Below are 27,582 nucleotides of genomic sequence, written 5' to 3'. Positions count from 1 at the left end.
TGCAAGCAGGCACCAATCACTGTCCCTGCTGTCCTGGGGAGTGGGCAAGCTGCCACCGCTGCTAGGAAACCCTGCAGCAGGCACCAGTCTGCTGAGAGTTAACACCTATCTTGAAACTCGTCCCAAAAATTGCAGAGGAAGGAACACTCCCAAGCTCATTCTATGAGGCCACTATCACCCTGATACCAAAACCAAAGATAGCACAAAAAAAAATTACAGGATAATATCACTGATGAACATAGATGCAAAAATCCTGAACAAAATACTAGCAAACAGAATCCAACAACACATTAAAAGGATCATACACTGTGACCAAGTGGGATTTATCCCAGGGATACAAGGATTCTTCAATATATGCAAATCATTGTGGTACACCACATTAACAAATTGAAGAATAAAAAACATATGATCATCTCAGTAGATGCAGAAAAAGCTTTTGACAAAATTCAACACCCATTTATGATATTAAAAAAAAACCTCTCCACAACGTAGGCATAGAGGGAACCTACCTCAATATAATAAAGGCCATATATGACAAACCCACAGCAAACATTCTCAACAGTGAAAAACTGAAAGCATTTCCCCTAAGATCAGGAACAAGGCAAGGATATCCACTCTCGCCACTTTTCTTAAACATAGTTTTGGAAGTCCTAGCAGTGGCAGTCAAAGAAGAAAAAGAAATGAAACAAATCCAAATTGGAAAAGCAGAAGTAAAATGTCACAGTTTGCAGATAACGTGATACTGTACATAGAAAATCCTAAAGATGCTACCAGAAAACTACTAGAGCTCATCAATGAATTTGGTGAAGCTGCAGGATACAAAATTAATACACAGAAATCTCTTGCATTCCTATAAACTAACAAAGAAAGATCAGAAAGAGAAATTAAGGAAACAATCCCATTTGCCCACACATCAAAAGAACATACTGGCTTGGCCAAAAAGTTCGTTTGGTTTTAAGTAAAAGACATTTTTCATTTTCACCAAGAATTTTATTGAACAATGTATTCACTAACCAAATGAACTTTTTGGCCAACCCAATACCTAGGAATAAACCTACCTAAGAAGGTAAAAGACCTGTACTCAGAAAACTATAAAGTACTAATGAAAGAAATCAAAGATGACACAAACAGATGGAGAGATATACCATGTTTTTGGATTGGAAGAATCAATATTTTCAAAATGACCATACTGCCCAAAGCAAACTACAGATTGAATGCAATCCCTATCAAATTACTAATGGCATTTTTCACAGAATTAGAACAAAAAAATTTACAGTTTGTATGGAAACACAAAAGACCCCAAATAGCTAAAGCAATCTTGAGAAAGGAAAACGGAGCTGGAGGAATCAAATACCCTGACTTCAGACTATACTACAAAGCTACAGTAATCAAGACAGTATGGTACTGGCACAAAAACAAAAATATAACTCAATGGAACAGGATAGAAAGCCCAGAGATAAAACCACACACCTATGGCCACGTAATCTATGACAAAGGAGGCAAGAATATACAATGGAGAAAAGAGTCTTTTCGATAAGTGGTGATGGGAAAACTGGATAGCTACATGTAAAAGAATGAAATTAGAATATTCTCTAACACCATACACAAAAATAAACTCAAAATGGATTAAAGACCTAAATGTAAGACTGGATACTATAAAGCTCTTAGAGTAATGAAAATAAAAACAAACATAAACCAATGGAACCTGATCAAGTGTAAAAGCTTTTGCACAGCAAAGGAAACTAAACAAAGTGAAAAAACAACCCACAAAATGTGAGAAAAAATATCGATATTTGCAAACAAAATGACCAACAAGGGATTAATCTCCAAAATGTACAGACAGCTCATGCAGCTCAGTATCAAAAAAATGGGCAAAAGATCTAAATAGACATTTCTCCAAAGAAGCATACAGATGGCCAAAAAGCACATGAAAAGATGCTCAACATCACTAATTATTAGAAATGCAAATCAAAACGACAATGAGGTATCACCTCACACCAGTCAGGATGGCCATCATCAAAAAGCCTACAAATATAAATGTTGGAGAGGGTATGGAGAAAAGACAACACTCCTACACTTTTGGTGGGAATGTAAATTGGTACAACCACTATGGAGAGCACTATGGAGGTTCCTTAAAAATCTAAGAACTACCGTATAATCCAGCAGTCCCACTCCTGGGCATATATCCAGAGAAAAACCATCATTCTAAAAGATACATGTATCCCAATGTTCATTGCAGCACTATTTACAATAGCCAAGACATAGAAGCAACCTAAATGTCCATCAACAGAGGAATGGATAATGAAGATGTGGTACATATATACAATGGAACATTACTCAGCCATAAAAAAAATGAAATAATGCCATTTGCAGCAACATGGATGGACCTAGAGATTATCATACTAAGTGAAGTCAGACAGAGAAAGCCAAATATCGTATGATATCACTTATATATGGAATCTAAAGAAGAAAATGATACAAATGAACTTCCTCACAAAACAGAAACAGACTCACAGGCTTTGAAAACAAACATGGTTGTTAACAAAGGAGGGGGGGAAGGTGGGGGAGGGATAAATTAGGAGTTTGGGATTAACATTACACACTACTATATATAAAACAGATAATCAACAAGGACCTACTATATAGCACCGGGAAGTTTACTCAGTATTCTGTAATAACCTATATAGGAAAATAATATGAAAAAGAATGGCTATATGTATATGCATAATTAAATCACTTAGCTGTACACCTGAAACAATACAACATTGTAAATCAACTATACTCCAATATAAAATAAAAATTAAATTAAAAGAATTGATTGATATGTGAAGCCCATGGATGTTTTAGTTTCAGAGTTTCACAAAGTCATAAAATCAATCCCATAATTCTTCAGTGTTAATATGAGCATTAAATTTGAGCCTATTTACTTTGGAAATTCGGTGGCACTCAAAGAGAAGCCCCAAGTGTCACACTTATCTGAGTTGTAATTTATGAAAGAAATTTTAAAGCCAGTAAAAGAGGCAAGACTTTTTGAATAAAAATATTTCAATTCAAATCCCAGCTTGACCTTCTCTGAGTCTCTTTCTTCATTAGCTAAAAAGGGAGAATATCTACCTGTTAGGATTGAGTGCAGAACATGTGAGGTAACCAGTGGAGCTCTAGATGCTCAATAAACGATGGCTACTGTGAACTCACTCTAGCAGATCTGAAAGACAAAGAAACTCATATCCTTTCTTTTCAAAAAAAAAAACAATATTATACTACTACTTATATCATACCACAACTCCTCCTGCAACAAGCATGTACTCATTACTGATTATGTCAAGTTTCATAGTTAGTGTCAAAAATATTTCAGTAATATGCAGAATTCCTAAACTTAAGAATTTGTCTAGGTTAGGAGGTAAGTGTTAAAAGATTCAGGTAACTCCTGGGTATTTTAGGTGTATACTCTCAAATTGAATTTTCACACATGTAAGTATCTAAAATTAATTTTAAATTCTTTAGTTTGAAAAAGTGCCAATATTTTATTTGCACAGTTTGTTAGCATGCAATGAGTTTCCAGTTTTTGTTGGTTCATCCAAAGTGATTACATATACCCAGATAAAATGTTACCACTCAATCTCCATGGGTTAATTCATTTTACAAACTTCAAGAGATTCAAACATTCAGGTTTTATACTAAATCCAATTGAGACTGCTTTGCTGAAGATATTATTAAACCTACATTTTTCAAAAAATTACTTTTTAAAACAGAGTATAAAGAAGCTCTATCATGTTAAGTAAATTATAAGTTAATTTAGAACTAAAATTTGAGGGAAACACTAATTTTTAAAGGTTTGTTCACTCATCCAATAGCAGAGCAATAACTTTGAGTGAAGGTGAAATTTAGTGTTTATCTTCTTTAGCCAAAAGAAGTTAGCAAATTAATTCAATAGAGTAAAATGGGTAGTAATACATGTTATCCTCATTCAAACTCATTGGTCAGCAAACAAGATACTGATTTAACCAACAAGAAATTATTCTGAATTCTTGATGGATTAAAACAAGTATTAAGTTTTTCAGAGATGTGTGGATCAAGACAGTCATAATCACTCATTGTTGATATTTACTGATTTATATAAAAGAATAGCAGTTATAAAATTATATCAATCTTCTCCCCAGACTGCCTACTTTCTTCCCATTCTGTAAAAGTTTGGGAATCCTGATAACTTAGATGTTATGTAAAAAATGACTTGCTTTGGGCTTCCCTGGTGGCGCAGTGGTTGAGAGTCCGCCTGCCGATGCAGGGGACACAGGTTCGTGCCCCAGTCCGGGAAGATCCCACATGCCGCGGAGTGGCTGGGCCCGTGAACCATGGCCGCTGAGCCTGTGTGTCCGGAGCCTGTGCTCCGCAACGGGAGAGGCCACAACAGTGAGAGGCCCGCGTACCACAAAAAAAAAAAAAAAAATGACTTGCTTCTTTTTTGCTTAATACATGTTGAGATATTTATATTTTTAAATACCTTTATGAACAAATTTGGCTATTTTATTTTTAAATCAGTGTTAGCAAACTATATTATTCTATGTTTTTTAATAATATACTTTAAATCCCTGTGGTATTTGTGGAATATGTGCATTTATAATTTAGTATAATTATTCTTAAAATACCATGCTAAATGATATTTTGAATAATCTATTCAGGAGTTGCATGTTAGGAGACAAAATTTTATTAAAATGTTATAATGGTTAAATATTAAAAATGTTATAAAATTTTAAAATGTGAAATAAAAAATAAATTATATTTCTATTTTGAAAGAGGCTTATTCACTTTAACATGAACATTGTTGGTACAAGTTTTCATAAATCCTCATAGTACTATTTAAAATTTCATGTCTACCATATTTTAATTCCATTGACCAAGTTTGATGTAGGTACATCTTCTATTCTTCCGAAATTTGTCATTAAGACTGTGACATTGGTATGACAAATGATTCATATTGTAGTTTACTTTTTATTGCCAATCATCAGGATATATAGAAAGATAACTATGCACATGTCTGTAAATACTCTGCTTTGTAGAGATGTCACCAATAGTCATACTGTGATTTTTTTCTTTTGAGAGTGCCACCTCTCTGTCTCTCACACCAACAGATACTAATGTAGTAACTGACACATCCTGGTAAGTAATTTTGAAAATCTTCTAATCTAGAAAGAGTTTAGCATCTCAGATCCCAGTAAAACTAATTTTGGAGTCAGACATTATATGCCATGTAATAATCCAATATTTAGAGATGAACATGATTTTATGTATATATATACACACACAATCTTACAGCCTTTTGAAAATGAGTTCAAGTAAACCTGAAAACCTCACCATAAACTTGCTGACTCAAATCTGTTCTAACAAAGACACATTTTTTAGATACCTGAGGCACGGTGCTGCTGAATTATATAATCCTATCATTAAATTCCAATATTATCATCTTCTCTATTTTACTGAACAAGCTTTCAGGAATTACCGAGGACTTTCATAAATACTTCCAATTAAAATTTTTACAGATTTGACTCCAACAAAAGATAATGGTTTAAAAGCTAAATTCTTTCCTTTTTCTTTACAGGCTTTGATTCTGTTTGGTTTTGTTTTCAAAAATAGAAAATGATATTTACCACCTTCCTAGTTGTTGTGTGAAGAATACAAGAAAAAAGCTATTTGATTCTTAGGAAAGTCACAAGCAACAATTGCCTACAATGTATGGCTGGAAGTGTAAACCATATGTAATGCCTCTGTCGGCAAAGACTTAGTAGAAGGGGCTTTATAATAAATATTCACATCTGCTGCTTTGGACACTCTAATCCATCCTAAGGATCTTTGCTGTGTCAGGCTTTGTTCTAAATGAAGAAGCTCAGTAGATATAAAGGTTTGCAAATAGGCCATATTTATCATGATTAATTTTACTTTTATAACTTTTCTCTGTTTTAGAGATATTCATGTCAATTTGGGTTATAATTCTTGATTAAATATTTGACTGTGACTTTTATGGCAATATTATTATTGAATTTTTATTATGGAACGGAAAAATTCTATTTTAACAATATATCACCTACTTAACATCTGTCAAGAAGGCATCACTGATAAAAATGCTGTGCTGGATGTGGAAAAAATGACTAAAACCCCAGGCTCTGGATTCAAAGTGCTTGTGATTAAATGCTAGCTCCCTCCGTATCTAGGGTGTCATCTTAAGCAAGTTACTTAACCTTTCCAGGACTCTCTTTCTTCACCTATATAATGGAGTTAATATTATTTTCTTTATCATTAGATATTGTAAGGATTATATGGAATTACCAATATATATGTTAGGTACTAAATCCAGTATCTAACGTGTTGAAAGAGTTTAATGAATTTTAAATGGCATTACTGGAATGATAATATTATATGCCTTCTAAGTATGATTAGATAATCCCAGTGACAGTACTAAAGTCATTTATTTAACCCACATACTTACGTAGACATATTCTGTTGTTTTTACTTACCTCCAAATTCCCTGACAGTTTGCTGCTGGACTTCTTTAATAAAAAGTATTGGGCTTCCCTGGTGGCGCAGTGGTTGAGAGTCCACCTGCCGATGCAGTGGACACGGGTTCGTGCCCCAGTCCAGGAAGATCCCACATGCCGCGGAGTGGCTGGGCCCGTGAGCCATGGCCGCTGAGCCTGCGCGTCCGGAGCCTGTGATCTGTAACAGGAGAGGCCACAGCAGTAGGAGGCCCACGTACTGCAAAAAAAAAAAAAAGTATTAGTTAGAATGGGATTGCTGATATGTTTTTCACTTTAAGGAAATTATTAACTCACAAATATATGGTATAAATATTATGACAATACTCTGTGCAGTATTTAGCTCTCTTATGAAACAAAATTTTAGTTTAACAGAATCTTGAATTTTAAATTAGAGTAGAAAACCTAAGACATCTTTGTTAAGGAGGTATTTATTTTCACTTCAACTCCAAAAACAATTTGTTGCGCTAATGAGTACCACAATTTTTAAAGTATAAATGTGTATTATTCTAAGTAGTGATTTAGTATACTAAACAAACTTAAGTATAATAAACAAATTTAAGTTATAAGTTACCCACTGTGTGTATATATGTGTATGTGTATATATGTATACATGTATATATGTATATATATATATCTTTGCCTTAGATACATTTTGAATCCTATTTTTTAATACTTTTTTTCAGAAATAATTCACTTGAAAAAAGAAAGCTTCATTGCTTAATTGCTTTCAATCTCATCTTCTCAATTATTAATCCCAAATATAAGGAGACCAGCAGGGCATTTGATGACCTCTGCATATAAAGTAGATAGAGCATTTAAAAATTTTATAATCTAATCATTGGCATATCTTAATTTTAACTGGAATTATTTCCTATACAGCCAGGAGTTAGTTGATATTTAATGACTGACATCTAATGGAAAATGAATCTGAATTACAGTTGAAACAAAACTGTATATTCTGTTGCTTATAAACTGTGACCGCTTGAAATAAAACTTTGATATTCATTCTCTCTCCCTCTATCTCCCTCCCTCCCTCTTTCTCTCTGTCAGGTCAAGTTTTAGCTCAAGCAAGTGGCAATGGGGTTATCCATTTACTGGATCTTAAATCGGGGCAGATCCACAAATTGATGGGCCACGAGAGTGAGGCTCACACGGTCGTATTTTCTCATGATGCAGAGACTCTGTTTTCTGGAGACTCCGACGGCACCATTCGAACGTGGTCTTGACGGTCAGCATATCCCACTGTGGAGGGCATTCCCTTTAAGGCTTGAAAAATGCCTTGTATAGTCCCAAACCAGTAAATATCTGGTTAAATATGCCAGCAGGTGACATTTACAATTTGCTTTAAAACATGCTTTGGACATATATTTTAGTGCTCATTACTGTTACCAATAAAAAAAAATAACTTTCTGCTCATTTATTTGTGTCTGGGTCTTTTTCTTTCTCCTTTTGATAAGAATTTCGAGACAGAGCATCTTTGCTAGCAGTTTGGAAGAAACAGCTTTACAATGACGCCTAATGACAGACTAGATGAATTACAGATGAATTACAGATTGATTTTGAATGTTACAAAACAAACTGCAGGAGGCTACTTTTTAAAAAAATCAAATCTAAACTGCAGGAAGACCTGAAGTTTAATCATGTAGCACAGGGAAAGTCTTTCTGTAAGCAAAGGGTCAAGTAGAATTGGGGAGCATACATTTTCACAGATTCTTTAACAATGATTACACTTTATCTGTTAATAATAATCAGAGACTGCAGATGGCTTAAGTCTAAATGCTAGGCTCTTCCAGAACTGTCATCTCTGAAGCCCATGGGAGAATGCATTAAGTATAATTACAATAAAAAATGAAAAGAAAAAAAAACTCGTAGTCTCAATGCAAGTAAGTATCTTGCACGTAAAATGCCTTTCCCCCTCCCAATGCATGCATCCACTGTATAAAGTGCGACTGCTTAGAGAACGCTCTAGCCTGGTCCAAAGGAGCAGCTCGGATTTCGACCGAGCTCGGCTCAGAAGCCAGTTGTTGGCGCTGTCCGTGGTGCTGAGGAATTCCCAGCTGCCGGCAGAATGAGCTCCAAATCAGCAGTCTGCAAACTGCTCTCAGCGATGCAGAAACCCAGCTAAAGTTGCTCCTTTCCTTCACGTCCACAGTTAGTATTTTCTGGTGTTTAAGAGGGGATTCAAGCAACATATCGTGGATGATGCTGACGGTATTGCCAGCGGAGTGGGTTTTAAGGTACAGCATGCTGTCGCTGATTTTGATCCTCAGAGCCTAGCCAAATCACCTCTACTGCCATATCAAACACTGTGTAAGTGAACTCATGTGTGGAGGAGGCGTAATCAGCCGGGAAATTTCATAGAAGGATCTGGGAAAAGGCTAAAAATAAGTTCAACATGATTCTGCTACTGGGGTCTGGACTGCTATAGGACCAGCATTGCTTCTTGCTTTGAATTCTGAAGACAGATCCAAAGCATATTTCTTATGTGTGTCTGCAGTGTTTCTCTCTGGAAGGGCGGGAGACTGCTTCTTGACTGTGTTTTGAAATGGGAGGTAGAATGGATTGCCTTTAATTCAAGCCTGAAAATGTATTCTTTGGATAATTAAAAAGAAACTGCTTTTCTAAAACATACCTGATCTTTTAGTTTGTATTGGTCAATGACCCCCACCACCACCATTTAACCTCCAGAGTGATTAGGTAAGTGTATCTCATGACAGGAGTTATGTTTGTTTTCTCAAAGAAATAGATGCAGTCATTTAAAATCATATGTAGCAATATGGGGTGGGGGCAAAGTTTAGCTGGGAAGTGATCCTCAGTATAGCAATGTTTGCTTACTTATTTAAAAATCTTCAGATAAACATTTTGATTTCTCTAATGTTTCTTCTCTTAAATATTAAACTGCACTAGAGTAGCTTAATTAAGAAGAATGCTCTTGAAAAAAATAACTTTCTTATGCTGAAAAGACCTTGTTTTCTCCATGCAGATTTTAAAATATATTTCATATAATAAAAGCATGCTTAATGTTTATATAAAGTAGGTATTACATCCCTATTTTTACCTTTAAGTTTACATTCACCCTAACCTGACACATTAATGCCTACCTGTAGCTTACAAAGAGATCATTTTCTATGTCCTTTTGAAACAGAATGATATGTGTATTTTATATGGCTTATCTTGCATGTATTGACAGATACTACTAGAAACCTATAAGAAAGCACAATAGCTCCTTTTTCTTCTAAGATAAACTTTCTAAATATGTGGGAAATGCATGCTTTAATTGGAAAATTATGCTTTTTCAGAAGCTTGTATTATGTTTGTGGGCTCTGTAGTAATTTAAGGGAAAAAATGCTTTGTCAAAGGGAGCTTCCAGCTTCTCAAGTAGAATTATAGGTTTGCTTTTTTTGTGTTCTGTCATGACTCACTGTTTTTGACATATTTTAAAAGAAATCCATCTCCTTTATCATTACCTACCCAAAAGGAATTCTAATATTAGAGAGTTTTCTCTTAAAGGAGGTCATGAATATACTCCCTTCCATTTTATTATTACTAAAATTTGCATATCTAACTTAAAATGCAAGTATAATAGTTCTTGAAGTTTTCTAATGCTATCTTTATCTTATTTAAAATTATCTGCATATGTTAGACTAAAAATCGATGGTTTATCATTGCTATTATAATCTGAAAATAAACCAACAAATAACATTTATAAATGATCTGAAAATGTCCTATATACAATTTTAGCAATATTGGCATAAAGCCAGCACCATGTAAATAGGCAAATGAACTATTTTACACTTTTCTTATCTATTGCTCCCTAAAGTCACAGTTTTCCCAAGGCTTGGTATGAGTTAGTCACTCTGATAATTTAAATAAGAGCCCACTGCCAACACTCCCCACCAAGCACTAATACTAAGTGAAGTGTACAAGAGTCAATAACACCAAATTAATATGGCATATTTTCTATGAATTGGCAACACCCTATTATTTTTAAGAAACTTCAATAAACATTACACTGGCATTTTTATGCAAATTGCCTAAATGCAAGTATCTTTGGCATGTCAAAAAACAGTTATGTTTTCAAGAGTGTGTGAATGTCATTTATTTTATATTGAATTAATTCAAGTAGTATTTATTACATGAATATTAGAGTCAGGTTGCTGTAAAAATAATTTACAGATACATCTTTCCTGTCCACTAGGAGCTTACTTCCTGAGTAAAATAAAGGTGTGGACAATAGTACAAATAAATTTTTAACAAATCCTTTTCAATACCTGGCATTTTCTTATTTATTATTTAAAGTTTTCTTTCTTTTATTCACTGTGGAATAGTTGTGCTATTTTCCTGCTTAACTATGTTTCAAAATCCAGATTCATGTTCACTTAAACAAGTCACCTATATTGAGACCATTGTTCTCCAATTATGGGCGTAAAGAAGTAGGGAGACCTTTGTAGTAGCTGCATCCAATGATAATTTACATTCAGCTGTCGGTTTCTTCCCTTTCTTTTAGAAGTAGAATGTCTTCTCACTAATCTCCTGAGTTTTCTTTCAGATGATTGTAACATATATACATTCTGTCACTCATTAATCAGTGAATTCAAAGAGAACGTGAATTCAAATATTCTCGAGTTATTTGTAACTATTAGTAAGATCACCATTTGAGTCTCGGTAAAACCACTTCTTACAATTTAGACAAAGCTAGACCTTTGAAATTCAGAAGGTAAATTTAAGCTGAAGATTCCTAGGCAAAGTAAGTCCATAAAGGACAATTTTAATGCATATATTGCCAAGGATCAACCCTCCAAACTTCATAATAAAGTGTAGATAGTTGCATGAACTTAGTTGATTTGAGGTCTTAGTAGCTTCCAAATAGATCTCAAATAAACATGTTAAGAGCATGGGTTTAAATGAATCTATATTCTCTTTATATATGTCAAATTATTCTTTTTAAATATTTATTTTTCAGCCTGCCCCTCTTGTATTCTCATGGAAGGAGCTGAGTATATCTAATATTAGGAGAACATCCAGAATCCTTTGAGGAGGGGGATGGCTCTTCATATTCATGAAGCTTGCATACTTCTGTTGGTCATCCCCAGATTGGTCACCTCTGCTGCCATCAGTCATGAAGACTATCCTGCTGATGAAGGTGACCAGACTTCCAGTAATGACAATCTGATTTTTGATGACTATCGAGGGAAAGGGTGTGTGGATGACAGCGGCTTTGTGTACAAGTTGGGAGAACGATTTTTCCCAGGGCATTCCAACTGTCCATGTGTCTGTGCTCTGGATGGACCTGTTTGTGACCAGCCAGAATGCCCTAAAATTCACCCAAAATGTACTAAAGTGGAACACAATGGATGCTGTCCTGAGTGCAAGGAAGTGAAAAACTCTTGTGAATATCATGGGAAAAATTACAAAATCTTGGAGGAATTTAAGGTATGAGTTACCCTTTTTATTTATTGAATACTAACTTTTTACACCACATACTTAGATTACTACATTAAAATTACAGTTGGAAAAACACAGTTTTAAATTTCTCTTTGATTTACAAGAATATGACTCCAGTTAGCATAAGTACCAGTGTGGTCAACAAATAGGTAATTGGTTTGTTGATCAGTATCTGTAGGGTTTCACAATAACTTTTTCCTTCAGAAGTATTTGGAGCATGTTGCCATCTTTTATTTTTGCCCTTAAACATTTCCTTGGTGTTATAACAAAATATGTTTTCTGAAGGAAACAACTTTGTTTAAAGGCTATGTGTCCATTTATGTGTTTAAATTTTGTGAGTTTTTGGGTATGTGTGTGTGTGGCTTATTAGCCTGTAGTTGGAGCCATTTAATTATAGTCTAGAATTATCTATTTAGTGTATGGAAATGCAAGTGCTACAGAGACACTTCTGAGCTGTGGTCTTTATATTAAGAATATACATTGGACTTACTTGTTGTAGAGCATGGTCCCCATTCTACTCTCTGCTCATTAGATTGGTTTTTTTTACTTACAGGACCCCAGAGAGAACTGAATTTTTATCATAGTCCCTTGTAAAAGGTAGTAAAAAAAAAAAAAAAAAAAAAAAGGACTAATTTTTCAGCCTTTCAGCCTCCATGGTATTTCTTAGTCTTTCTTTTATGCTTGTGTCATATTTTCAAGTAACTTGGAATTCACTTTTATCTCTTCTTGGAGTCTCTTTTCTCTAATGGCTAGTTTTAATTAGCATTTCCTACAGCCAGGTATGAACCCTTAAGGTATAAATTAATATATCAACACGTCCTCAGATGTAATGGCAGTTTGTGCCTTGGAGTTTCTGTCATACTGATGGCTTGATATAAAGATTTTCATTTCACCTAACCAAGTTCTGTGACAAGGTGCTCAGAATCTTGTAGGCAAAAGAAGATATAGCTAGTTTTCAGTGAGACTGTTTATGTTTGAGAGAAGAAATGTTCAGTTATTAGCACTGACCCAACTTCCTTCTTTACAAGAATCAAATGGGGGAAGAAGTCAATACGTGGAAAAAGGTTTTAACTGATCATGATCAGAGTACTTCCTGTGTATTGGCAATTCATGGCATTTGGTCTATTCCAAGTTATGGGCTCAAACCAGTTCTAATTTACCCAAGGAACCCATTTATTTTAACTAGATTCCTCAGGACACGAGAGAAATTTTAATGATAATTATCATATTCAACTTTCTTACACATAAGTGTTATTCTAGGCTTTTTTTTCACATATATGATACTTTGTTGCACAATACTGAGAAGAGGCTTGAGAGTCTAGTAAAATTACCATTATTGACATCAAATAATACTTGAGTATCATATATGTATTAATGCCTTTCTGGTCTTTAACATCTTGGACACATTTTGATATTAGCTACTTTTACTCTTGGGTTAACAAAAGTAAATGCAAATACTCAACACGTGATTGACTCTAGATGTGGTTCTAGAATCATGTCACTCTCCTCTAACATGCATATTTATCTAGAGTAGAATGCAAAAAGACACTTTAAGATAGCCTAGCCTAAGCAAAAAGTACCCCAGATAAAATGTGAGATTATTACATATTGATTACCAAATTATATAAAAGAAGAAAAGATACTTTTTCTTTAACTTAGCTCACCACTTAAAATGCTATAGTTTTCCCTGTTTTTATTAGATTTTATTTTATTTCAAAGGTAATAATTATTTTACCATGTCAAATAATAAAGACATAGCAAGTTAGTAATTGCTTTACTCCAACTGTCTCTGCTATAGTTAGTATTTAATCCGTTGATATGCACAACTTTTTCCCTGACTTTCAATATCATTGATCTTAAATCAATGTGATTTAAAAAAAGAAAACAGATGCCACTTTTTCACAAGGATTTAGTTTTAAGAGCTTTAGAGATCATTAATAAGAATGAAGAACTGAGACCAAGAAAGTTTGTTACCTGTCCAAAATTGTCAAGTTATTTAACCTATTTCTAATTACATGCAAACAAGAAAGCCTATATCAAAGCACTTTGGCTCTAGAGTCAGAAAGACCTGGATTCATATCCCAAATTCATCACTTAGATGTAAGATTTTGGAAGGAGTCCTTAAACTTTTGGAGCCACAGTAGCTTTTGCTACAAAATGGCCATCATGATCATTACTTCTGATGGGAGGAAATGTTGGAAAGATTTTGTGAGATAATTTATATGAAGTTAGCAGTCTTGTGATGACTGGTACACAATAGATATTGAACAAAAGGTTGTTTCACTCCTTCTAAACTCTAATGTCCAGGAATTTACTCTAAATTCTCCATTCCTCCATGTCTTCACCTACATTTTTATGACGGAAGCTTGATTTTAAAAGTCACTCAAGTGAAAGAATTCCAACACCTCTTTTTAAATGTTCTACTTATCTATGTGAACTATGAACGCCTTAGTAAATATCAGCCATCTGATTCTCTAATTTAGTTTCCTGTCTCTTGTAAGCTGATCTTTAAAGCTGTAAGCAACTTTCACATAATAACCTTAGCATGTTATTAAGAAGGTTGTATTACAAGATATTTTTACATGTTATATATTCATCCAACAAGTATTTATTGGGCTTTTTGTTATATAAGATACTGTAGATGTACTGTACATACATTAGAAAGTAAGGTATCTAGAAGGCAAAATCTCCACCCACAAGGAAGGCATGAACAACGTGGAGAGAGAAGTGGGGAAAAGGAAGTCTAAAGTATGTGACTGTGAAGGTCAACACCAAGGGATTGTGGTGCCAGAAGCTTATCAACATGGTGTGAGGTTTGGTCAGACAAACTTTCTTTTTCTTCAGGATGGTCACAGATGACCCTGTTCTTAAAAAATTAAAATTTATCCAGGGAGAAGTTCCAAAGAGGAAACTGCTTGAGCAAAATCAGAGATTGGGATGAATAAAATCTGCAAGGAGAGGAGGGAGATGAGAATAACAGGAAGCTGGATCTTACTAAAATGCCATTATAAGGAGAGAGAAGTAAATTTGCATAGCATTTTTGGAACGTGGAAAGAGGAACTTGAGTACTGGGCCAAAATATTTAGATTCAGTCTAAAGAATAACAAGGGACAAAATGCAGGTCGTTATACATAGAGATGACCTAGTTAAATATGTTTTTTAAACAAAATGACTTTATAGCCAAGTATATAACTGAATAGAGATGAAGTGATATTAATGGCTGGGGAGGTGGGACTGTTGCAGAAAACAAAGAATGAGATGACCAGCATGCAAAGAACAGAAACATTCAGGGAAGTCTTGAGGATAAAACTCTAAATTCCCTAGTAGAGTCTAGATTCTACTCATCAACCTCTCCAAGTATCTCAAACTCTCAGTGACTTCTCTTCCCTGTGTGCTTGCACATGCTGTCCATACTTCTTCACCATTTATACACACCTGTATAAGTCTTACTAGACTGCTTCAGAATTCCATTTAAATCTCATCTCAACTGCAAAGCCCTCTCTGACTGTCCTACTTATGTATCCTGGGCTGCGTCTCACACCATTATAACAAGGACAATAATCATAGCCAGACACCATTAAGGCCGTTATATGTATTATAGCACATTTCATAATAACACTATGAGGTTACATTTTTCTTAGCACTGTTCTACAGACAAGAAAACTGAAGCACCAAAGTGTAAGCAGCTTGCCCAACACCATATCTAAAGTAGAAGAACTAGGATTCAAACCCAGGCATCCTGGCTTCAGAATATAAACTCTTCACCACCTTTACCACCTCTGTCACACTGCAATAATATAAAGTGAAAGGACCTGTCTCTCCCACTGGACAGTGAACCCTTTGAGGCTAGGGGCAGTGTTTTCTTTTTCCTCCTCTGTTCCCAACCCCAGCCCCATATAAACCACATAACCGGTATTTAATATATTTTGGTGAACAAAATGAGTCAGGTTATAACCGAACACATAGAATAAAAAAAGTTCCTTTAAAATGCCTTAATTTCTGTTTATGTGTTCACCTCCCCATTTTAATTAGAGAAGCATTCAAGCTTCAGGTAAAGAGTGCTCTTGGGACCCCTAAAGATGACACACATTGTTCATATATTTCCATACTGCTTCTACTTTCTACTCCTTCTCCCTTACCCCTTCCTAACCAATATTCATCTTGCATTGCATCTCCATCCCAAGTGTTGTAACGACCATCCAGTGTTTTAGTTGTATGGCCTCACTCTACAGTTACAAAGACATACTGAAGTCCCTACTTCAGTCTTTTCTGATCACTAAATTTAAACGTAAATCACTATGTTGTACACCTGAAACTTATAACATTGTACATCAACTATACCTCAGTAAAAAATAAACATTTAATGTGGTTAAAAAAATTGATATACATGTGTCACCTGATGGAAAAAATGTTATTTATAAACGTTGGGGTTTTTTCAACACATTGATGCAAGCTTTGAAAATGGATTTCTCTCTACCCTTTTGGAAAACTCTAAATTTTCCAGTGTTCTGGTGATATTGTATTAAGTTAAAGGTCATTGTATAGTAGATTTTCTCATCTTTCTTTTATGTGTACTCAGGCAAAATGACACTGGAACCTACTTTTTGAGAAATAAGAAGTATAAATAATAAATTACAATAGCATTTCCTACAGAAAAACTTGATTGGAAATGTAGGTTCTATCAGCTTTGGCTCTGTGAGAACTATCTCATGCTGAGTTTCTTAAATGGAGAAATAATTTCTTATTTTGCTCAGTATTTTTATAACTCTCACTCAGCTAGAATTAGCCATTTTGGATTTTTTTATACTTTAAAACTTGTACTGTTTTAGTTTTATTTCAGACACTGACAGTTGAGCAGGTTTCTGGTTTTTATTTTTAATAGGTTCAGTGTGATTATTTTCTCATTTTGCACATTTTGTAAATATGTTATTGCTTTTTTTAAAAAAAAAAAACATGTTTTCATGCTGTGGTAAGCTGCCTAGTTTTTGCCCTGAATTTTGGATTTAACATTTAAATCTTGAGGAAAGCAGCAAAGAGGACAGAAAATTAATCAGAGTATTCTGCCAAATCATCACACCCATAAAAAATGTCGATGCCAACTAAGGTTTAGAACTGACTCACTCTTCAATGGGTACATTCATAGGAACACAGGTTTCCCAACTTTCTCATTAATCTATGCCCCCATCATTAATGTCCAATTAACATTAATGGACATTAAATGTAACATTAAATCTGTAAAAGTGAGTAGAAAGGATTTTTGAATTTAGGACTGGGAGGTTTTTTTTTTTTTAATGTCTGTTTGTTTTAATACAGAGAAAGAATGGAAAAGTAACACATTCTAGGAACTGATAACCAAATATGTGAAAGAACAGGAAAAAAATGGGGGGCTGTAAAGAAATCTCAATTGAAGGGACTAATAGTTAACACTTTGCAGAAATACAGCTTATTGCACCCCACCCACTCATCTGCCACGGTACCAGTTTCTATGAGAGGCACAGAAACTAAGATGTTTGTACTGGACAGAGGGGTACAGAATGCATCTTTCCAGAGGTATGAAGATTGTATGTATGTATGTATTTTAATGCCACCAAATGGAATCAAATGTGTTATGTCCTGCTGAAATATGAGAGGCAAGGCAGTGAAAGTTTCATCCTAACAACTGGAAGGGTTTCTTTTATTTATATATTTTTATTTTTATTTTTTGACCCTCTGTATTTATTTTAATAACAGAGAAATGGGTGAATTTTAAGAATATGGGTGGGATTTTTAAAGATATTTTTCCCAAGAGAGGATATACAAGTTCTCAACAAATGATTAATGGAACAAACAGGGGCATTTGTAAGATTTCATCCAAAGAAAGTCCTAGAAAACATCATAATTTCATACAACAAAGATAATTGAGGTCTTTGTTGGGAGATTGAAAAGACCAATTCCACAATCACTGACTCTGCAAAATGCAGTTTTTGTTTTGCAGAACATGCTGTAGCTTTTAATACTGAAACTGCCTTTGAGTGAATTCAAGAATGGCTTCTCCTTTCAAGTAGCTACAAAATAAGAGATTAAGTAATCTTAATCAGTAATGACGGTTGCTCCTCTGAAGCTCAGCCCTCAGCCTGTACAACAAACAAGCTCAAAGTGGATAATTCTCAATGGGGAACATCCATCTCTGTATATAACTAGAGAGCCTCTGCTCAATTTGTATAATGTCTGACCAGTTTCAAAGATTAGAAGTCAATTTTGTTAAAACTTTATAAAGTTCCTCAAACCTTTCTCTTTTCTTTTTATATTGTGCTCACTTGACATGTTTTAATTCTACGAAACTACATTAAATCTAGAAAATAGACCAGATTTTTGAAATAATTTTTCAAAAGCTCCGATGAGAACCGGAAATGACCCTCAACACTTTTTTAAATGAGGGATTAGAATTGTAGGAATAAATGGCTTCCAAGTTAACCCCTGAAGGGATGAAATAGTCTGAAAAAGTCACTTGCTTTAAACTTTAAGAGACTTGATGATCAGCTGGCCCTTTGATTAGTTATATATAGACTCACCCACTGATTTTTATCACTGGCCTTCATATGGCAAGATGCTGCCGTTAATGGTGATAACTGTGTGATAAGCATGACTACAGAGATTTGTGTATGGGCTTCTGTTCCCTGGGCACACCAGGAGATTGGTGTTTGATCTGCGGCCACATCTGGGATTTGCGGAGCTTATCACTGCTAGTGACTACCTCAGACTTGAGGTCAGTCATGAGCTGTGTGTAGACTTTGCTGTCCATTCCTTACTGACTCTCCAGTACCGTGAGAAGATGAACCTGAAAAGAGAGTGACCTGGTAGTCTCCCCTCCAAACTTTAACTCTAATTGTACAAGCTTCTGAATATGTCAGAAATTTGCTATTTTTCATTGTGGTTTTACTCACCAAAACACATAATTAGTCAATGGTGTGATACTAACAAGCATGTTTTTTTCTCTTATTTCATAAATTAGGTCTACATATTTTGTGCAAATTTTGTGTATTAATCTATATACAGTCTAAATTGAAATTGCTTCATACATGCGTTGTATGTGTATGTGTGTGAAATTTGAGGGAGCTGGGAAATGTTCTTACTTTAAGAAAATCTTTTTCTACTCCTCCTTATTCTCCCTGACAATATTTTTGTTTTGTTTTGTTTTCCTATAGCTTGATTTATATATCAGGCAGTGTGTTTTATGAAGGACAGCACAAGAAAAAACTATTGGTCTATTTTTTCGTTGTATTTTGCCAAGCTTTCGAGGAAGAGCTTGAAACAAATAACTAGAGGCGATTTGAAGTGATCAGTGGGTTTGCTTATCCAGGTGATCTTTCTCAAGCCTTAGTCATTATTAATTGGGGACGGGCTTATTTTAGTCTGTACTTTGGACTATTAATCCACTGATCAGCATCAGTAATCTCAGTCTCACATATCACCAGTGTTGATTTCCTTGCTTCCAGCCTGCCATACAGCACATCACAATAAAGCCATCTTTGCAAGAATTTAATGATGCCACGAAGAGTGAATAAAGTACTAAAGTGACAAAAAAATTCATTTATGTCCTGAAAAAGCTTTTAGATATTATTTTATGACTGTATAAATTTGTTTAAAGTGGATACAAATCCACTGAACACAACTGTTAATTTCCTCCCTATTACGTCATGAGACCATGAACAAAACTCAAATAATTTTACTCCTTCTATCTATAGGATGGGCACAATAATGTCATCATATGTTTTATGAAGAATTAATAGTATTGGGGATTAGAACATTAAAGTATTGCATATCAATTTATAGTTAACAATTCTGACTGCTCAAAAGTTTTTGTGTTTTTTTTTTTAATTGAACATTACTTGGTTGAGATTTTGAAACCATTTTGTTTTAATATTGACCCTTGACCCTGATTGTTATTTCTTGGCATGGGATTGGATTTCTAGTATCTGAGTTTATACAAGTTCTATTTATAAAAGGCAAGCATTATGGGTTGTTGTTGTTGTTTTAAATCTAAGTCCTTCCTACTCTTAAGAGCTGACAACAGAATTTTGGATATGGAAAAGAACTTTGAACTTATTTTACAGATGGTAAAACAAAGACCACCAGAAACTTAGTAAAAACACCACAATGGCTGGCATAGCTTACTATTTGCAAAGGCAATATAAATATATTTCTTTCCTGTGGTCTTTTATCTACATTTTAAGCCTTCAGGTTTAATGCTCACTTGCATCTTCCTTTCCAATAAATACATTGGATGCAAACATTTATTTCATCCAATTGTCTATAGAAATGTGATATCAGGACCTAGCTCTATGACAACCCAGAGTTACAAGTTGACAAGAACAATAAAATATTGCCATATCTAAAATCTGTCTTTGATACAGATAGAGGAAAATTTGCAAAAGGAGCCTAAGTTTACAAAGGCTCTAATAAAAAGAGGATCCTTTGTCTAAAAATGAAAAATTCTGTAATTAAAGCAAACAATATATGCCAAAATAAAATTATAATATATTAAACACTACCTACTTATTTTCACGGAGACTATACTAGGAAGTAACAAAGGAACTAAATTAGCTGCTCTTGCCATATAGTTTATTTTAGGAACTGAGGACCTGTGTTCCTGATTTTTTTCACTCTGCAAACTCCCACCTCTCACTACATGACAGGAATGGAGTATGAAAAATGGATGGAGTGTACAAAAATCTCTAGTTGCATGGCATTAGAACAAAGGGATATCTCTAAACTGGCATATGATCAGTATCATCTAAGGCAGGAATGCTGCAAAATTTCACATCCCTTGACCTCTCTCTCTTCAATGCCAACAATGCCAACTGAAATGATTTAAATTTATATTTTTCTAAAGTTTCCCAGATTATTCTAATGATCAGCTGGAATTTTAGTAAGGATTTTTTATTTTGTTTCATGGTCAAGTAAATTTGAGAAATGATGCGTCCTTTACTATCTCTTGGAAATGTGCAGTGCTTGAATGTATATATTAATATATACTAACAGTGCTTGAACAGTTTTTAAAGCTTTGAGAGTCAGTATGTACACAGCTCAACAGCTAAGAGCTCAACAGTATGGTGAAAACTGTATTTTACAGTAGGTTCTATCACTTACCAGCTAAGTGACCTAGGCACACATTACTTTACCTCTTATGTCTCAGTGCAGACATCTCTAAAATAGAGATAATAGTAAAAACTACTTGGAACACAATAAGGGATTCATAAAAGTTATCTGACATTTTTACTACTATTACTACTTACCTGTATTTAAGTCCAGTATTTCACAGATTTATGTAACAGAATACTTTTTCTCTGAATATCTATTAACATCTTAAAGTTCATAAGCATTCAATGAAACAGTTTAAGAAGTATTTTGTTGATGACCAAGATCATCCTTTACTCCTTTATCTGACTCCGATGGGCAGTTAATGATAAAATCTATATATCTCAGCTTATCTTTTATTGCCTGGTCCTTTTTAAAGTTTCCAAAATTGCAGTAAATGTGGTTATTTATGGTAATTTATTAATTTGTGTTACATAAAACAATTTAAATGGAAAATGACTTATTCAAAATAATAATGATGATGCCAGTTACATAAAACCAAAAATCTAAAACGGGGATCAGCATACTACAATCCATTAGCCAAATTCAGCTCACCACCTGTTTTTATAAGTACAGTTTTATTGGAAAATAGCAATGCTTACTCATTACGTATTGTGCATAGTGGCTTTCAGACTGCAGTCCAGCCCTGAGTAGTTGCTCCAGAGATTATATGACCCAAATAGGTCAAAAATATTTACTGTCTGGTTTTCTGTAGAAAAAGTTTGCCAACTTCTGATCTACAATCAAATTCTTCTTCTTCCCTTTCTACTTCCCTCAAATTGTACTTCCATGTAACTCGCATTCTTCAAAGTTACAAATCCTTTGGGTACTGTTAGGTATAGGTTTTACTTCATTTATAGGTGGTCTCGCGGATGTCTTTCCACGTGTGTAAATCTTCAAAGGCATCTAAATTTGCCTATTTTAAATGTATTATACATACTTAACAGCAGACACGTTAAGTCTCTTTGCACATTTGTCTCCAAGGAGTACGGCTTTGCTCTTTGCATTGATGTATAATAATTTAATAACTTTCCACTTACTCGGATGGAAACAGATAAGCAAAGATGATAAAAATGTCTTATATTTTGATATGCCATCTGCTCTCGTTTGACAGTGTGACAAGTAGGTATTTTTCATTTAGTGTAATATAATAGATATATTATTATATTAATAAATGAAAATATGTATATTGTCTGCTCACCTATTAAGTTCACTAACATCTTTTCAAGTCAACTTATATAATCCATGGTTTGATTCCATTAGATGTCCTAAATGTCTCTGACATGTAGAGAGGTGATAGGTCTTGGCGGGGTGTACAAAAATGTATAAGACCATCAAGGTACGCCTAGTCTATCAAAATGAATAACACAGGTACCACTAATAGCAGATGGCATGGGCTGATTGCTCTAGGAACTCATATGAAGAAAGAAATAATTCAGTCTGAAGAGCTTAGGAAGATCCTAAGAGTGAGGATTTCAGGGTACTGAAAACATTTTAGACAAAACAGGAAAATTGGCAAAAGTCAATGGAAAGCACGTTCAGAGAAAAGTGAGTTAACCCAAGTGGCCAGAGCAGAGGGTATAGAGAAGATAAAAAGTGAGAGACAAGCGAGAGAAGAGAGTGTGGCACCCGCTCACAATGTGGATGCCAGGTTCAGGAGCTTGGGGCAAAGCTTGGACCAAGTGGAAAATTACCAAATGGCTTGAGTCAGGGAAGTGACACAACCAGATTTGTGCCTGAGGGAAATACAAATAATTGTTGACAATTTTATGAAATATTTTGCATCTTTGTTCCTTCACTGAATGATTTAGTTCTGAGATATTTTTATTCCCATTTTATAAACAAGAAGGGAGGCTTCTGACTCTAATTCTAACGCTCCATTACACCTGCCCAGATTCCATGAGTATACTATGGACATTATGAAAGAAATGTGATAGAGATGGCTTATTTTTCATTTGAGTGAGCACATCCTATATTCTGGAATACCTGTTCAATTATCACTCTGAAATATTTCATGTTAAGTCTCATATCTTTCTGACGGAAATGTAGTGCACTGCTAACATGAGGGAAATTCTTTGCCTGCTCCACGTTTTACATGGCTCAATTGGCTTCACTTAAAAAACTCCCATGGCAAAAAAGAAGGGTGCATCGAAGGTGCTTACTATTTATTTAAAAAAACAAAAAAAACCCAAAAAACCTACATTCTGAATGCAGTAAGGATTGTCCAGGAATATTTTTGCAAATTTAGTTATTGTTTTCATTTTAAATTTCTGCATCAGGAAAACACAAATTAAAAGCAACAACAGGGCTTCCCTGGTGGCACAGTGGTTGAGAGTCCGCCTGCCGATGCAGGGGACACGGGTTCATGGCCCGGTCCAGGAAGATCCCACATGCCGCGGAGCGGCTGGGTCCGTGAGCCATGGCCGCTGAGCCTGCGCGTCCGGAGCCTGTGCTCCGCAACGGGAGAGGCCACAACAGTGAGAGGCCCGCATTAAAAAAAAAAAAGGGCCTTGAAAGTGATTTTTGCGGCCTTAGAAATACCACAGTCATTGTAGAAACTCCCAGTGCTTACCAAATGAAGTCCTATTTCTGTATGAGGAGAGGACAGCCCAGCTCCCTGAAATGCCACTTATTTTCACTGTATGTTAAATAGGACAGAGAAAAAATTAAAATTGTTCAGTCTAACTTTAATTTTTTCCCAACATTAAAAATAAAAGTCTGCTAAAATAGTAAACCTTTGACTGCTGAGATTTAGAAAACTTCCTTAGGGAGAAAAAGGACAATCACAGAGAATTTTCCTTTTGTTAATGAGACTCTAGGCCTTTCACATTGAAACTAGAAGATACTTTAATCAGGACTCCAAAAAATGTGAGCTCAAGTTACCCTGTTGCAAATCTGTTTTTGGCAAGACTCTGATGAAAGATTGAAGTTTCATTGCTGTAAATAAGAATCTAATTAACTATCGAAAAAATGTTGCCCAATGTCATTCTTAGTCTAAATACAATCTGCGTGAAAACATTGCTACATTTTAGAGATGCAACACAGATTGCTCTCAAAACTAAAATATATATTCTTTACAAATTTAATATCTCAAATAATTCATATTGGAAATGATTATGTGATAATGTAATAAAAATAATTTATGATCAATATACTTTTTGAGAAATACACAACCACTGAAAATGAACAAAGGGAAATTAAAATTAAAAAAAAAAAAACACTGGTCAAGTTGAAAGCTATAATGACAATGACAGTCATTTACCCAATGCTGCATAATTTACAAGCTTCTTCAAATATTACATTATTTCCTTTTTGTCTCATAAGAATCCAATGAGGAAAATTAGAGCTCTCTTAATATTATGTTATTATTAACTCCATCTTACAAATAAGAAACCCCAGTGTCAAGTGGGTTTAAATAACCTGTCCAAGGTAATACAACAGTGTTTGATGGCAGGACTTAAGCTCCAAGTGTGCCTACTCTACATTATCCAGTAGCTGAATTCCATTGGGCCATTCAGCCCAGTGGAATTGGGCTGAATTCCATTGGTCTGTAGCACCAACAATTTTTATAAACAGCTACAAAGTTTTGACTGCTTCTGCTTTCTTGCACAAAAGATACACACTAAAGTCAGAACGTTTAATCAAGAAATTACTCAAGATTTTTTTCAATTACAATATTGTAATTTTCAATTACAATATTCTTTCATATTATTGCCCATAAGCCATCCCAATATTTTTTTGTGGAATAAGGTGTAAGCTATGAATTAAGCATCAAATAATGTAGTATAAAATACAGTAGGAAATTGCTGTTTGGACTTAAAATGAAAATATTTTAATATTAGCAATTATAAAGCATTTTATTAATTTTTAATTACTCTCTATTTATAACATGGAAAAGAATATTACTAGTAAATGGAAAATGAAGAAAAGATTTGTTAAGTAATAATCTGATTGGCATTCCCAATACAAATGGATTTTTGTATAGGAGTGCCTATACCTCCCATCCCGCAGACCCTGAAAAGCCGTGAATTCAGTATCATCCATGCAAGGCTAGAAGGCTAGAGTTTATGGCCCTCTCTGTTATCACCTTCGCTCAGTGTTTCCCGTAGAATAGAACTGATCGTATTTGTCTCTTACGTGAACTTTCACATTGTAGAATTCTAACGGTGATGTATTCTCCCCCACCCACACATGACCTTATTTTAATGCTGTTTTAGATGATAGGCTTTTAACTGATATCAACAGTCTGTCCTTCACAGTGTCAACAGGAAAGTTCTGAAGTTATGCAGTTGCTCACTTTTCCCTTGTTGCATAAATGGGTAATAAATGGAACATCCTTAGCATGGAGACATACAGGCTGTACTTGAAATATTCGGTTCCTTGTCAAAGACCTTTGTACTAAAAGCAATTGTCAATCCAGAGTATCAGTGAAGAACTAGAGACTGCTGCTTTTCTAGGCTATTTCACAAGTATAGGTGTGATATCAATACTTTATCAAAATCTTTATCTTGAATCTGCTAGCCTTTGTCTACACCTTTGGGTTCTCCTTTGAAGATCTTAGAGGCAACTAAAACATCCTTTATTTTCCTCTTAAATACACACTGATATTTCTTCTTAAGTGTGCATTTGCCTACTTAAAAAAATACATCTGTGACTGCAACTGAAGAGTGGTTTTTGCTTACCTTCTCCTTATCTATATTTTATTTTTCTCTATGCTGGTCTTCATTTTTCAGAAAAAGCTATATTTTATTGTCATAAAACTCCTTGAAAATACTCAGATTAAAAAAATGGTTCTATATACCATCAGTTTATCAGAATAGGCAATATATAATTGTAGAGTTGCCTGTCCTTAAAACAAATGCCAAAATATATTTAAATAAATTTTTAGAAGAAAATATTTTAGAGAAAAAAACATTAATATAATGTCATTGTTGTGTTGCAACTATAATGATGAGTTTTCAAGAATGAGTAAACTTTCTGTACTTGATAATAATTTTAGACTGGGTATTTCATCAACTGTTTTTGCAATATTCTTGTGTTTTACATTAGCTCAGAGTGAATGCAAATGAGTAGAAGGATTAAATTTAATAATTCTGTCTTCCATTATAATAGTACCATCAGTTATTCTTATAAATAATCAATTGATTTCAAAACTTATTTTTATAGACATCTAGATTGTCACTATTGCCATTTATTGAGGGAAGGCTAGCTATGGAGTTTATCTTAGTATACCTTATATACATTATCTTGTGTATAATACACATTTAATAAAAATGCTGAATAAATAATTTTTAAAATTTATATCATTTCTGAATTTTAGTTTATTACCTATCTAGTTTACTGTATCTACATGGGCAAAGCTATGTGCACTCTTTACAATTGCTTGACTAAAATGTTTCTGTTTTCAACAAGCATGAAGTAGTTTTTGACAGATACCCTAGAAATAATATTCCAGCATATATTATCAAAATACCAACTTCTCAGAAAGAATATCTACTACTTAACTTGTTACTCAAATGATACAATCATACACATTTGCTGACCAATGGAGGTGATTATAAAAAAAAAATCTATGCATCTGTTTTTTTATTTGCTTCAGCAGTATTGAAATTCATAAAGAATTTCCAGCTCTATGTCCATAAATTGATCAGACTTAAAACCTCAGTGTTTCAAATATGCTCCAATCAATAGGACAGATCACTGAAGAGGCCACCACAACCCCATCAGACATACGACAATGAGGGGCATTTTAATCAGTGACACAATGGGTCTTATTTCAGATGATTGTGAATTTTGGTTAAAATCCATTGGACCCATTGATTATTAGGTGACATCTGCCACATGCAAGTTACTGGCTACAGGATTGGCAGTGGATGTTAAATACTCTTGTACTCTGTAATTTAATGTATATTTTAATGAAGTGAACAGTGAGATTTCTGACAGACATCAGCAACTTTGAAATAGAGTCTTCCAAATTTCTCAGAGTCTGAAAGTAATGAGATTTGTTCCATAAAGTGATGAAATTTATGCCATAAATTATCTCTAAGAGAAGAGTGCTTCTTAAAGCAGAATCATTTCCTTGGTAGAGATCAGATTTTAAATAGTTGTTTAATAAGAAGTTTTTGGAAAAGCAGTCTGTGCTATGTTCTCTCTGAAAATTTTTGCCCGTTATCAAAGAAATGGAGTGCCACGTGGATCCAGGGCCCACTATCACTTGGACAGAAGGAAAGCCATTGATATAGTTACTATGCTAAAACTTGGCACTTAGAATATATCCTATCAGTAAAGATGCAGACATAGAGAATGAACTTGAGGACATGGGGAGGGGGAAGGGTAAGCTGGGACGAAGTGAGAGAGTGGCATGGACATATATACACTACCAAATGTAAAATAGATAGCTCGTGGGAAGCAGCCGCACCGCACAGGGAGATCGGCTCAGTGCTCTGTGACCACCTAGAGGAGTGGGATAGAGAGGGTGGGAGGGAGACGC

At 34.5% G+C, this 27,582-nt stretch overlaps 2 protein-coding genes across 2 annotated transcripts in view; both read left to right on the top strand.

The window, feature by feature from the left end:
* The window catches only part of SPAG16 (sperm associated antigen 16), an 875,915-nt gene extending 868,159 nt beyond the window's left edge, over nucleotides 1–7,756 (top strand). The window contains exon 16 of the mRNA XM_029225940.1: nucleotides 7,581–7,756. Within this exon, the coding sequence (XP_029081773.1) occupies nucleotides 7,581–7,756 (176 nt within the window). The remainder of the gene's footprint in view (nucleotides 1–7,580) is intronic.
* A 741-nt stretch (nucleotides 7,757–8,497) lies between these two features.
* VWC2L (von Willebrand factor C domain containing 2 like) overlaps nucleotides 8,498–27,582 on the top strand; it is a 155,678-nt gene continuing 136,593 nt past the window's right edge. The window contains exons 1-2 of the mRNA XM_029225811.1: nucleotides 8,498–9,227; nucleotides 11,494–11,963. Of these exons, the coding sequence (XP_029081644.1) occupies nucleotides 11,574–11,963 (390 nt within the window). The 5' untranslated portion in view covers nucleotides 8,498–9,227; nucleotides 11,494–11,573. The remainder of the gene's footprint in view (nucleotides 9,228–11,493; nucleotides 11,964–27,582) is intronic.

The sequence above is a fragment of the Monodon monoceros genome, unplaced genomic scaffold (assembly GCF_005190385.1).
Source record: "Monodon monoceros isolate NGI ecotype Baffin Bay Population unplaced genomic scaffold, NGI_Narwhal_1 Super_Scaffold_16, whole genome shotgun sequence".
Taxonomy (NCBI): domain Eukaryota; kingdom Metazoa; phylum Chordata; class Mammalia; order Artiodactyla; family Monodontidae; genus Monodon; species Monodon monoceros.
The sequence above is the reverse complement of the archived record's forward strand: the minus strand, read 5'-3'. Positions and strand labels throughout refer to the sequence as shown.